Raw genomic sequence first — 14,385 nt, forward strand, 5'->3', positions numbered from 1 at the left:
TCGAAGAGCAGAAAGACACAGGCACTAGCACAACAAAGCGTTATGCCGACCGGCTTAGCGCCTGGTCAGCACGGCATGACTGTAAGCATGGTATCTTATCCATGAGCCCCCAAGGTACCAAAGGGCTCAAAAATACATTGCGTTTGCCTAGTTCATTAGCTGAATTGCCCACTGCTCAGGAAGGAAAAACATTTTACGAATGTGCAGAAAGAGAAGGAGAGTAATTAGTATGCATTACTTGCCTAGCTGTGATTCATATGCTGTTGAAAGTGGAACAATTTAAGCCGTTTCTGAAGTGACTAAACAGCTCCGTAACACTTCCACAGCAAAAGTTACTCTAATACATTACCAAATAAGCTTTTTGCACTTCTCCACCAAGTAAGTTTCTGATAAACGGCTTCCCCTCAAAATAGTCTTGATGTTTATACGCAAAAATTAGAATAAAGCCACCACAGATGAACAAAACTGTCAGGTTATTATTAAAGCTGGGTAGAAATTTGTGCAATTTACTGAGGGGACCTTAATTCACAATGGGTGGCAATAGCCAGCTGGCTTGTATATAGCTTTAAAACCAGAATGAGCACTGGATATACTGCAAATTACGTAAATTACCTTGGTTTTGGATACAAAACTAAGGATGAAGACAGTACAATGTTGCACAGCAAAGCCAAAAGAAAGCGAACAGTTTACAGCGGGGCATGAACAGAGACTGGAGCTTACCTGTACACATTCAGCACTGCAGAACTACAGAATTTATAGTGCAATGATTTTCTGAGTTAACGCATTATTCCATAAAAAAGAGCTTGGCAACAAAAATCCGGTGGGGGAAAAAAAACCCAAACAAACTCATCATTAAAAAACTATTAACTTTCTCTCAGTGTGAACTTTTGAGCAACTTCCAGGCATGTTTTTTTTTTTCCTGTTCTCCATAAAAGAAGCATCATGAAGATCCCTAAACAAACCACTGAGTCCTGTGACCTCAGTAAGAACTTTATCCAGCAACAAGGCAGCTCTAACGTACAGTGAAAAAAACATATAAATAACTCAATCCAGTCACAGAAGGAGGCTCTTCTGCTCTTTTCATCTGCTCTTCACATCTTATCAGAATTAAAATTGGAGAGGGAAACCAAATTCTGAATCCCTGACAGGCAAATGTTTCACCCAGCAGATTTTTTTCTTGATCTAAATATAGCACAGACTAAGAAACATCTGCTCGAATGAGCCTGCATCCTGTGCTACCTCTTTCCTAAGTTCTTGGGAGCATGCCATTAGTCACTGAGATGGTATTATTTTAATTGTCTGCAACATCCTGGAAGTTTCAGTGTTTCCACCATGGGCCTCTATCCATTTAAGTCCCATCCCTGCAATCTCCCGAAAGACTGCAGCTAAAGAAGACCTTACTGTATTTTGCTGAATATAAATCAGAGAACAACTATTTTTGAGTAAATACCTTCCCAAGTGCCCAGAGTTATTTTATTAGGGTAAAATATCCATCACACTTTCGCAATTTATTTTATTTTTCATTTTCATAATAATGGCTTTTGGATACGCAGTCAGCCTTTTCAGCAGGTTAAGACAAAGAAAGGCACACAGTTTCTGCTTGTAAAAAATGCCAATTCCTCTTTCTGCCCCTGCCCCCCAGCACAGTGTTGCACTATGTGTATTGCCACAGACACAGTTGTTGAAGGAGCTATTATTTGTGCAGGGCCGAATGTTGCAATAGTATTCCCTAACAAGTATATCTGGGCATAGAAAGGGGCTGATGTGTGTGTGTCTGCCTGTACGCTTTGGCTTTCAGGACATGCAGTGGACCAAAACTGCATGCTTTTAAAACCAAAACCTGTTAGATGTTAAACCCCCCAGAGTTTGTCTTCCAGGGTCTTTCAGTGACATTTAAAATACTAAATGTATGCATATTTTTTGAAAATTATATATAATTTTCTTAAAAAGCTTCAAGTATCCCTACCTATTCTACAGTTATAACGGAATCAATTCCCTATTCAGAATAGATTCATCCTTGAAGGAAAACCAAGTTTCTCACATCTTCCTAAAATTACACCAACTACTACTACCCTGTCAGCATTCATCCCCATTTCTTATCTGAACAAGAAAAAAATGTCTACAGCATAGCTTACACAGTTTAAAGGCCTATTTCTGCCTCACTTGTCTCAAGCACTTAGTGCTATTTCAATAATGCTTGGACTTAAATTTGATCCCTTTTTTCAAGCAAAGTAGCCACCAGTATTGGAAAAACTCAAGAGAGAAAATCTGTGCTGGGTGACTGGACTCCAGTCCAACCAAACCAGTAAACCACAACACACTTTAGTGTGCTGCCACTGAACGTGTTTCTCATTTCAGATTTAAAAACTGTCCTCCTCAACTGTCAGGTTCAAGATGACCAGCATATCAAAGTACTGACCCGAGACTGCACTTCATATATTTTGCCAGACCCATCACACTGAGCATTGCTGTGCTATAACGACACGATAAAAATATTAGAGATGCACAGAAGCCCAAGGGACAGAGCCTTCACGCTTAGATGGGGGCATCCAAAAGCTGCTCTGCTGCCTGGAAAGAGCACACAGAGGAGAGAGCATCCAAATTTAACCTGTAGATCACCAGCACAGAAGACTCAAATACTCAGGCGTGACAGACAACCAGAAGAGCAGGTCTGTCACCTCAGGGTCCACCCTGGGATGAAACGAGTGAAAGGCTGTGCGGATGGACACCCTTCCATACTGGATAATGCAAAGGAGGGCAGTGAGGCAAAGCGGGACCATTATCAACAAGCTTTTTTGAAGCAAATACACATGCCTCCTAGCTAGATGTGAATGAACCAGCAGCGTTATGACCAGAGCAAGGCCTCCTCAGCCTTCCCACGCACTGGCATCCTCAAAATGATGCCACCTTCCTTCAACAGCTTGCAGAGACTACTGTTTCGTTACTGTTGTTCAGGAACAGCAAGGTTTTGTATTTGAAATCTTAGCCAATTCCACTTCCCTTTTCCTTGTTTCAAGCTCAGTCTATTCTGGTGCAAAGCTTAGTTTGAGTAAGACAAAAAAAAGAAGAGAGACATCTTTTAGTAACACCGTTAAGCATATTGTGTATACGTAAAAAGCGCTCTGAGCTATTTTATAATCAACTTGTCAGAATACACACAAAAGGTCATATGCAAAAAGCCAACAGGCTCTTAAGAGATCATTCTCTTCCACGTACAGTCAGCCTGATGTCTATTCCCACACTTGACTCCAGTTAGGAAAATATCTGTTGCTTTACTTTGGCACTACTACAAACACCTGGCTTGGCCAGGATTTCAGTCTTCCCACTCATAGATGCTGAGGGAACCATTTTGGAGAGAGTGTGTGTGCATGTGTGTGTGTGTATGTACGTGTATGGAAGAATTTGAATTCACACCAAAATCCTGTTCATCTCCACTTGGTGATAAGATTTCACAGCAAAGACTATCACGACTCTTGCTCCTATGTTTTGCACACAACCTTTTATGACAACTGTTTATTTAGGAAATTTATCTTTTTTTTTTTCTGTGCAATTTTTTTCTTATTAAATGTCAAAAGGCACCAAAGCCATGAGGGATTCACTGTCTGCAATGGCCAAGTTTCAGATGTTCAGTTGCATTTTATCCATCCTTAGGCTGGGAACCTGCCAGGATACAGTACTTTCAATGCAAAGACTCTGCTAGGGATATTTATGGTCCCAAACACTTCGAAAGCTCGCCAGTACACAACTTAACTTCAGTACATCGCTTACCAAAAAATTTGGCTTATAGATTGAAATTTCTCACTGTTTGCATGGGAGCTAAAAATCAATACTCACCATCTTACAAACTTAAAACTAGTAATAACATAACAGCATGGAATCACAATTTATATACAGCAAGCAACTGATTTTCTTGGATCACCATTAAGCAAAATGAGGAATGGTGATACCGTTACATAACACCATATTTCTGGCTTCCCTGAATACATTCTTCTTTTCCCCCAATGAGAAATGTGGTCTGTGGAGGTTAGTCCATGAGGAGCCTGAGAACTTACATGTTGTTTTATGATGTCTGTAAGCCACAGAGAGCTCTACCAGCTTGTACCACCTGGCTACAGACCTTCTGGAAATGTCAAAGACAGCCAGCATTTCCAACGTGCACCGTAACAGGCTGCTGCACACATACTACACAGCTGCTTTGTGCACAGGTATAGCAAAAGTCTGTTACTTCCAGGACGTGTCAAGCGGATCTATTGCTTTTGTGGCAAGCACACTGCTTCTGAAAGCAGAAACTGTGCTGATTTACTAAGCGTGAATGGAGCAACGGTACTGGGCAGACACTGCAGGGCTGATGCTTCCCAGGGAACCTAGGAAAAGTTGCAGGCAAATTCTGCGTCAAGTATAAAGGTTATGTAAAGCTACAAGAGGGTAGTAGTATTGGAATGCTCTCCTCCAGATGAAGAACATTCATTCAACATGAAGTATTTCTGGGGAAAAGAATAAAACACAACAAAACATTCTACTTCAAAAAAATCAAGGGATCGGATGGATATCGGAGCCAGGTTTCAAAGCCTCAAAACAGCCAACAACTCAGATTACCAGCTTTTCGCAGCTCTGGCTCCCTCCAAACTGTCACACAGAAACAGAGTTTTTATTCTTCATGACTATTTTTTAGACCAGGAAAACACAAAAAAGATACAAGAAACAAAATTCACCCTGAATACTCGAAGGGCAAAATGCAATGGTGGTGTTTTGTTTTGAGTTGTTTGGGGTTTGGTTGGGTTTTTTTGTTTTGTTTTGTTTTTTAACAACTGAAGCATCTCTTTCCGATTCAACAACTAGCATATTATCCTACTACCTAAACTGCTCTCTTCACTGGCTAAGCGCGCACATTAATTTCTTCACTCCATCATACAGCAGAAAGGTTATGTGCTTATAGGTATACACTATTTTATTCAGCAGCTTCCCACATCCTGCAGAAAAAATGCAATTCTCCTGCCAACAAAGCACGGATGACTTTCAGGTTTAGGGCATTTGTATCTTCCATCTGCTTTGTGATGCCTTCTCAGCACTCCACACGCATGTTTGATAACAAACAACAGGCTCTTGAAAACAGATCAGAATACAGAAAGCACAAGGCAGCTTTGAGCTTGCTATTTCTTTGCACCTTAACCAAAGGACTAGTCTACTAAATATGAACCACCTGCCTCACTCACTTATCTGTATTTTTAAGTAGAATGCAAATAAATAAAAAGATAGTCTTGCTTACATAAATAAGTACTCATTTTAATTTTCCTTGCTTTATGAGGTATAAAGGTCAGCCACATGACAAAAAAAAAAAAATCAACATGTGTACATCAGCCACAGTACCTCTTCCCCAAAGTCCAGGCTGCAAAAAGGCTGCCATAGCAACAGCTGTGTGCACTTACAGGGTCACAACAATATCCATTTTCCCAAAGAAATAAATCAAGACACAGAATATCTTTTTTTTTTTTTCAATAAAACATTATTATCTAGGGGAGCAGTGGCAACATTCCAGCACATCTGGATCAGCCTCCCAGAATTACTCAACAGTGACTCACAGATCAGTCTGCCTTTCCATTTTTTGGATTTTTTAATGCCCTTTCCTTGCAAATCCTTTTACAGTCTCCGTCTTTCATCACTACAACCAACTGTATCCTTTTAAATACCCTTCCAGCTGCTCTTCTTGATGCTAAGAAAAACAGGTAAAGAAATCTATAAAAACAATGAACATGTTTCAGCAGCTGACTGCTCCTGTGCTTCACAACAGGTAATGGAACAGCTCTATGTGCTTGAGAAAACTGAAACAAAAAGGTTGCCCCCTAAGAATAGCTTACAACACAGCATTTGTGTTTTGTTTAAATAAGCAGAGTCCTGGGAAAATATCGGCAAGGAAGCATCTAACAGAAAACTGATGGGGGAGCTATGTACTCATGTCTAGAGCTAAAAAGTAATTCAATCTTGACCTCCTTCAAAGACCAACTGCCTTGTGCGCTTGTTTCAAGTGCAAAGCAGATGTTTCACGTACAAAAAACTCCCACCCTTATCCTCTACAAGGTTTTGCTGAAGAAGCTACTTTGACTACTATACTTCCCCACTGAACAGACCGTTTCTTGATGTAGGGTGAGGGGAAGGACGACACTCTGACATGCTGTGATCCAAAAGCCTTTTATATTTTCACCTAGTTTGAGTAGTGAGAATTTAACACGAGCTCTAAACAGAAAACAAGTAATCTACAGTTGCTGAAATTTGCCACTACCTTTAACCAAAACCCCTTACTGAAGTCCTCATTCTTGCTCTAGCCTATTCCACCCACTCCCATGAGCTTATAAATTCATATGATCTGTGTCCTGAATCAGAGCAGAAAACTTATCTGGCTAAATATTAAGCGTGTTTGGCTGAATTTTCTTTTTCCTGGTGTATCAACCTTTGAAGGAAACTAAAAATTGCAAACATGAAGCAAACCATTGTCATTATCAGATAAGCTCTTTAGGTTGTGAAGAACCGTCAATATACAAGATCAAAATGCAATGTGTAAAACAGAGAAAGAAAACTAATCTCTCTGAGCAGCAAGCTTGCCTTAAGTAGCCTTGTGCTTCTGCCATGCGTTTCAGTCTCCTGACCTGTGTCAGTCTAACCATGTGTCTGACAACTTGGTTAATGCACTGGAGAGCTGGTTCGGTTAAAAAAAACCCCCAAAACAGAACACCCCCCCCCCAACCAAACCAAAACCAAGCCCCAACAAAAAAAACCCACCAAAATTGCACAGTATCTCCCCCCACAATGCTGTCTTTTAGCTGTATCAGTTCCCTGATCTGACCCTCCCCCCTTCCCCCTGACTGAAGGAGCATGTGTACTTGCACAACAAAGGCAGTAGAAGCTGCTTGTAAAAGTAAAAAAAATAAAATAAATAAATAAATAAAATCCATAAACGAAAAAACCACCCTACCCCAGCCCCCAATCCACAGTGAATTACAAATCAAAACTCGTCATACAATAGCGGTTTCCTGACTTCCTATGGCAAGATTCTAACAGTGAAAGTAACATTGGACAGTATCAGTTTTAAGGCTTAAAGTTATGACCACGACTTAACAGCAGTTTTACCTCTTTAACATGAGTGTGAAAGGACACAGACATGTCCAGCAGGATCTTGCGTTGCTCCACACGCCTAACAAAATCCTGTATCCGGTCTTCGAGCTGATGGGCAGCTTGATAAATTTCCTCCGGGTCACACTCCCCAGTCTGAGCGAGCTGTTCAGCTGCTTCTAGGAGCTTATCTGCGTTGGTATATGTGTTCTGTAGAGAAATAAGTTAGTTTCACAGGATTAAATGAAAGACAATTCAGTCAGTATATTTTAAAGCCACTCCACTAATGAAAATGAAAGGACAAAAAGGCCCTCAGAATGTATTTTTCTTTCTTCTTTCTTAAAACATAGTAGAATATAATCTTACTAAAGATTTTGTTATATTTCTAGATACTTTTTCATTTTACTGTGAAAAGATTCATTGCTTAGCTCCTTATTTATGGCTATTCAAATGTCTCCTCAATCCAGAACTTGGGAGCCTATTTATTCTTCCTTGGAATTAGTATTTTATATTCACAATTAAAATAAAAATCAGCCTAAATGACTAATTAATTGCAAACTGTCCAATTTCAATACTGGAAAAATCACTACAGTAATGGCCAGAAGCCTTTTCAAATGTGTATTATTAGAGGTGAGAAAGTCCTAGCTCCTGGTAGAAATGCTTAACATCAAATCCACACATCCAGCGGGAAGGTAGAAAGCAACCAGGCACAGAAGGAGAAAACTTCTCTCCATCCTTACAGAAGTGAGGTTATCCAAAATTCACGTGTCAAGTGGATCATCATTTGTGAAACAGCAGCAACAGAGAAAGATTTAGAAGGCAGCTATGGCTGAGTGTCAGAGTGGAATATTGTCCCAATACATGATAGAATTAACAAATGCAGATCAGCAGCCCTACAAGAGACTTGGGTCAAAGCAGAAAACAGAACGGGAGAAGTCTGCTACCTGATGTGCTGAGAGCGCTATGGTCCACAGAAGAGAGATGTTCAACAACTCTTAAAGCTTAGAACTTGCAGCCTGCATCTATATCTTTCTCATTAATTCAAAACAGGACTGATTCCAAACATTTGCTATAATTTGGGTGCTCTTTTTGAGCCTAACCTTGGGGTTTTCATGCCTTAGAATGCTTCTCAAAACGGACTCATCAAGAAAGCATAGAAGGACGTTAACCTCTGGAGAAAACAGACTGAAGCCAAGTCTACACTAAAGAAGCTTTGCTTGTCACCACATCAGGTCTCCAGGTAAGTTTGTACCGCAGACTATAAAAAAAAAATTCTTGACAATATAAACTACACCCTTCTCTTTTCCCTTCTGCCCTTCCATCTTCTGCCAACCTTAATTACATCAGGTAAAAACACTGCTTGCCAAGACAAATTAAGCCTATGCAAATGTGCTTTCTTTGCCATAAATACAGTATCACACCTCTAATTAACATTATAATATCCCAAAAAGTTAAATCCAAGTCTGGCCCTAAAACTCAACTAAGGGACAGGAAATAAGAGCTCTCCTCCACGGCCTCAAGCAAATTACCAAGCAAGCCCAGGACAGATTACATGACTCAGTGCAGCTCTCATATATCTGGGGGGAATTCCCCCTTCATTTATTATGATCCATTTATGTAAGCAATAAAATCCATGCTGCTCCTTGATTTTGACTATGTGCATCTTAGCCCTTCCTTAACGTTCATCTATTTAACTGCATGGAGAGGCAGAGAACTCCTCCCCAGCTTCCCTGGGAAAGCCTGCAGAGACTAACACAGTAAGTCCACCCTTTTCAGCGGGGAGTGCACCACTGAAGGCTCCAGATCACCGGCCCAGAACACGCTCTGATCCGTGCTTTGGTGTTTTGACTTCCATGGCTGCAGCTCACACGTGTTCAAGGGGTAAGGCTGCAGAGCCTTGAGGCACTCCTCAAACAACGACGACTTCATCAACCCAGAGCACCACACCCAGCTGCAGATGGTTGAAACAGAAGTTTCCCATTTTAATGAAAACTTTATCTCACATGTGAAGCATTGTTTATGAATTCCAGGAGTATCTTCCGCGTAACACAGGCCCAGGCACATCAGACTTCTCTTTCTGTAAACTGTATGGTGAAATGCCTGTACTTAGAAACGATCACAACCTAGATGCTGCTTCAAAAGGGGCTGCAATTCTCAAAACCTTAACAGCAGACACATGCCTTATCGCTAAAATTTCTCTTCCAAGTAGAGCTGAAATATAATATAAATATTTATCTTGGTAGATAATAACTGCTCTTTGGAATAGAAATCACAGCAAATAGGCGTGCTGTACTAACTACCACCTTTCCCAACTCTCTGCTTACTTCTAAACAATGCCTGGAGGAAAAAAAGTAGTAATGTGAAGATTTTGAAAACGTTGGTCCCAAGGGGCAGTCATCAGTTAGAAAACAGAAAGTTAGGCAGAAAGAGCAGTTCTCCCTTGAAGCTGCTTATGCCAGTTTCCTAAAGTGACAAAGGAGCCTTCACGTGACAAATTCAACACAGAGTTTTGAAACAGATTACCTCCACCACCACACCCTCCCCAAAGCCCAGGAGAAAAGAATCAGCCTGGTAAGAGCTTTAAGAAGTCCTCTAGTCCATCCCTCTGTGCCCCAAGGCACGATCAACTATACTTGAGTCTTCAGTAGGCATTCTTCTCCAAAATGCTGAAAGACTCTCTGTAACGGAGAGTTTAGCACCATCCCCAACAACATATCCCATCGCTTTCCTAGTCTTCCTGTTGAGAAACCTTCTCTACATATTCTTCAGAAAGAACAAACACCATATTTTTAGAAAGCATATGAAGCGACACATCGTAGAAAAGTCAAAGGTTAAATTTAAGAGACTAGTGCAGAAATGAGTACTACTGACAAGAAATACAGCAACAGAAGTGAGCGTAGGTATGGACTTAACTTCATACAAACTGGAGCTTATTGCACTATGGAGGGGGGAGAGACACACATGAATGGAGGGAGATTAACAGAGGTATACAAATCATTAAAGGTAGAGAAAATTAAGATAGATTACTCATTAAGTACAGTGGATGCTATCACATATAAGCATCAGACAACACACTTAAAATGAAAAAGCAAAAGTATTTTTCATCTAAGGAGCAATTAAATTGCATAAGTCATTGCCACAGGATCTGGCATACATTCATTCCAAAAGCTTAAATGGGTTCAAAAAGTAGCTAGCCTAATTAAGGGAGGAAAAGTCCATCAGTGACTATTAAACACTAGTTCTGATGCATCCTTCAGTTCCAGATATCAAATAGGCCCAGACAACTGGGAGGGTAAAGGTAACTTTTTAAGCATACAGTCCCTTTCCTTTATGCATCTGGTGATGGCCACAAGATACTGTAAGACATGGACCTTTAGTTTGATGTATTAGAGCCATTCAGGGGTAAAGTTAAGAACCAGTTCAAATACATAACCTTTTTTTATAACCTTAAAGGAGGTGGGAACTGGTGGTGGTAGGGAAATGATAGGTGTATTCCAATGAGGTTTGGAAGAATCTTTCTTGTGTGTCTCTTGCACCAAGAAGACTTGATTTCTTTACTCAGATGCAGTCTGCACATGGAGAAAAGAACTTACCTGTGGAAAAAGGTCCCACTAATTAATTCTTGCCATACACATTTCATGTTTTCTGAGCATAGACTAGTATCAAAAAGCAGACATCAATCATAGTTGAAACAGGAGAAGCTGCCTTAGAATTCCATACAAAAATGCATGGAGAAGTACAACCCTATTGATCTGCATCCAGTGCTTCTAAGCTGGAAATCCGTGCCCATAAGTGAATCAGTTATGTCAAAATTTGGAGTCTTGACTCTTTGACTAAATGGTCTCATGGATACAAAGATGATCATGGGGAGAGGGGAAAAAAAGAAAGAGAAAAAAAAAAAAAGGGTAGGTAGAAAGTGAACTGAACAGGCTTCATGTGAAAAGAACACCACAATTTTACAATAGTGGGTGCAAGTCAAAGTCTGTATGAGTAGCACAAATGTCAATACAACAAAATTTAGGGAGAATTATTAGTCAGCTAAGTTTTAACTATCTAGTGTTTCTGTAGTGGTAACAAAAAGTGCCAAATAAAGAGAAACAAGCCTTCGTTTCACATGAATTTTTAAGTGGATAATTTGCGAGCCCACAGCCCATTGACTCTGGAACATCTTTTGTATTCGACACGCAGCTTATTTTAACATCTCTTTGAATGCTGTTGAGGAACTGGCACCTCATTCACATTAAAAAAAGAATGAGGGAGTAAGCAGAAGGGAAGAAAAAAGAAATAATTTTCACTCCCCTCAAAATCAGGAGTTAGCCTTCGATGAGGAACATTTCAACATTACTGTTGGCTGCCTGCATTTGATGAAGCATTGCCATGCCACTGACAGTTCACTTGACGCTGCTTCCTCTCGACTTCTGACTAGAGCTGACTGAAAACCCCTGATTATGCCTAGGGTCCTATTAAAAAAAAAACAAACAAAAAAAAAGGCAACAAAACACAACAAAACAACAACAACAACAAAAACCCCAAACCAAAACACAACAAAGACCTGGACCAACCAGAAATGTAGGTAGAGAATAAATTGGCCAAAAGTTATTCATGCTTTAACAAGCACTGCAGATTGCTGTCTTATACTGGAACACAATCTTCCTTATAACACCAACAACAGGAAAGCCTTTTGGGGCCTGCTTAAATTCAGTTTTACAGCAAGTAAGAGGAACAACTCAGAGGGTGTGCCTCTCTTGGCAGTCACTACACATTCAAGAGTTAGAGATGAAAAAAATACTTATTAGATCATTTTGTCCATCCTTCTGTCAGTTGAAGATAGTCCCCTGTAGTACATTTAAGTTCTTTGACCAGTCTAAGTTTTCAGAATCGCCAAAAATAGAAACCCCGCCCATCCCTTAAAGAGATCATTTAAAACTCTAGTAACATTCAGTTTTGGGAAGTTTTTGCTAAGGATTTGCTTTACAACTTTCTACTTTAAAATATAATGCAAATTAACAAGATGCTTTTTTAACATCCCACTAACAGTTCTACACACTTCATCCCCTTTGGTTACTCAAACATTTTTTTCTTCTTTGCTCAAATAACACAGTATTAAGTATGAGATCATTCAGGTTTTGCTAAGTGTCTTGTAGAAAGATTCCTGCTTGTCTGACCCAGAAAAATAAGTATTTCCACATGGAAAATATTACAGATTTAACTAAAAATGAAGTATTATGTTTGCATATGGAAAATCCAGCATGTTTATATACAAAACTAACAATGCTTATTATTTTGGAAAATTTTATAGGAAATCAATATTGAGGAAGCTTTTTGATGCTATTTCAAGTCCTCAGTCATTGGAGTGCTCTAAGACTGTATTTACAATAAAATTTTATTAAGAGCTTAATCATCCATTAAACAGGCAATCTGCAAACACACTTCTGATGCATCCACCATAGTAGGTGTCACTGCTGAGCTCCTGCATGTCACTTCAGAATTTTCTAATAATGCATCTTCTGTTTTGACTGAAGAACCACTGTATCAACCCTACGTTAATGAGATTTTTCTTGATGAAGCTTAGAGATGTTTACTCATACCAATCATTAACATGATTGCACAGACAGCGTGTGTTACTAGTGGGGAGGATTCTAGGTTTCAGCTTCTCATGGTTGTTATTCACCTCACGCCCCCTTTTCCAGGCTGCCACCCAAACCAACTTCCTCTTGTTATGCTCCCTGTATTCCTTAGTATCTCAGGGTCTTTCAGCTTGACCATTTTCACAGAAAAGTGTGTTCTGAAGTTCTATCATCAGTTCCACTTAAGGCTAAAACCAGAGTCTTCCTATAGAAGAAGTGTTGGTATCAGTGATTCAGAACAGGAGGACATATACAAACTCAATTGTACTTAAAGAAAAAACCCAAAGCCAGGTTGGCCAGTTTGCTGGCTCACCTGGTTTCCTAGGAGTCCTCCCCTTCCCCCCCCCCCCCCCCCCCCCATCAGACTGTTGTGGGGATTTGGGAGCTCCCCAAGCTTAAAGTCAGGAAGCAGGGCTTTCAATTCATCTCCATCCTCTCTTAGGGGCTGCACAAAAGTTTGAATACTAGAATCCCATGGAATTAAGTTACTTTAAATGGAAAACTTTCATTCTTCTGCGACTCAACGTTTGAAAGCATGCTTTTGAAAACAGTAATAATAATAAATAATAATAGCAGCAGCAGCTCTCTTGGGCTTCAAGGCTCCCGCTCTCTATAGGACACTGGAAGTTTGTCTTTTTCTTATTGAAGCTGGAGCGCAAAGGAGAAATTAAATAAAAGCTTGCAACAGAAACAAAATAGTCCATTCTGGGAACTCAATTTTCTGAGGTGGAGCTCCCTCTGCCCAGCCCTTCAGTGCCTGAGCAGGAATTTTTCATATATTTCCATGACAAGTGTACAGTCCTTCATGTGATTGTTTTTACCTGTGCAACCTCTTCAAAGTCTTCATGGCGCTTCTGCAAAGCTCTAGCCCGATGCAGGGATTTTCCCACTCCAGTATGTTTGCTAAGAAAAGCTTCTCCATGGTTTTCAATCCAATCCAACACCTGTGGTACAGAAGAGAGACACACAAAAACTCAGAGTGGATGTCCTGAATGTTGCAACAAAAAGACAACTATTCAAGACACTAAGAAGCTGTAAAGGGACTGCTTATGAGGAACTGTACTGTGGGATTAAAACACAGTACTGCCATTGAAGGACATTAATTATATTTCATTAACTTTTCTCAAAGCAATAACTAGCTGAAACTAGCTGAACTGTATGATTTAAGATTATATGTTTATTTTGAAGCCTACCAAGGACAACCGCATTTCTACACATTCATCAATTTGACAGTAATCTGATCCAAGTGGCTAGACCCCTTGTGAGGGTGTCTCTGTAATCCGTTTATGCCTTTAGCTGACATTTTTTTGTAATTTAACCCTAATGGAGTTTGCACATTCCCCAACAATGCTGGTGAATAACACAGTGAAGTTTTATTTTGGATGAGAAGTCACTTGTCCTGCTGCATATTATTAAATCAAGAAGAAAGATTCAGTAGTAGAATTTTTAACTAACACAATAAAATTGAGTTGAAATCATTATGAGATGAATGACAATGTCTGCATTCAGAGCGTATGAAGGATTTTGCCCCAGTTCTGAAGAAGCATCTCCTCAAAACATCACAGACATAATTGTGTATTGTAAATTTTATAGCTGAAAAAGTGAGGAACGAAAGACATTTTAAGGACATTAAAGCTTCCACTACAATGACTGG

At 39.9% G+C, this 14,385-nt stretch overlaps 1 protein-coding gene across 6 annotated transcripts in view; it reads right to left on the reverse strand.

Moving 5' to 3' along the window:
• TRIO (trio Rho guanine nucleotide exchange factor) overlaps positions 1 to 14,385 on the reverse strand; it is a 258,492-nt gene that overhangs the window by 128,835 nt on the left and 115,272 nt on the right. For all 6 annotated transcript variants that reach the window (XM_052781427.1, XM_052781440.1, XM_052781431.1 and 3 more), the window contains exons 10-11: positions 13,553 to 13,675; positions 7,123 to 7,314 (exon numbers count right to left, since the gene is read on the reverse strand). In XM_052781427.1, the coding sequence (XP_052637387.1) occupies positions 7,123 to 7,314; positions 13,553 to 13,675 (315 nt within the window). The remainder of the gene's footprint in view (positions 1 to 7,122; positions 7,315 to 13,552; positions 13,676 to 14,385) is intronic.

This window comes from Harpia harpyja, chromosome 1 (assembly GCF_026419915.1).
Source record: "Harpia harpyja isolate bHarHar1 chromosome 1, bHarHar1 primary haplotype, whole genome shotgun sequence".
Classification (NCBI taxonomy): Eukaryota; Metazoa; Chordata; class Aves; order Accipitriformes; family Accipitridae; genus Harpia; species Harpia harpyja.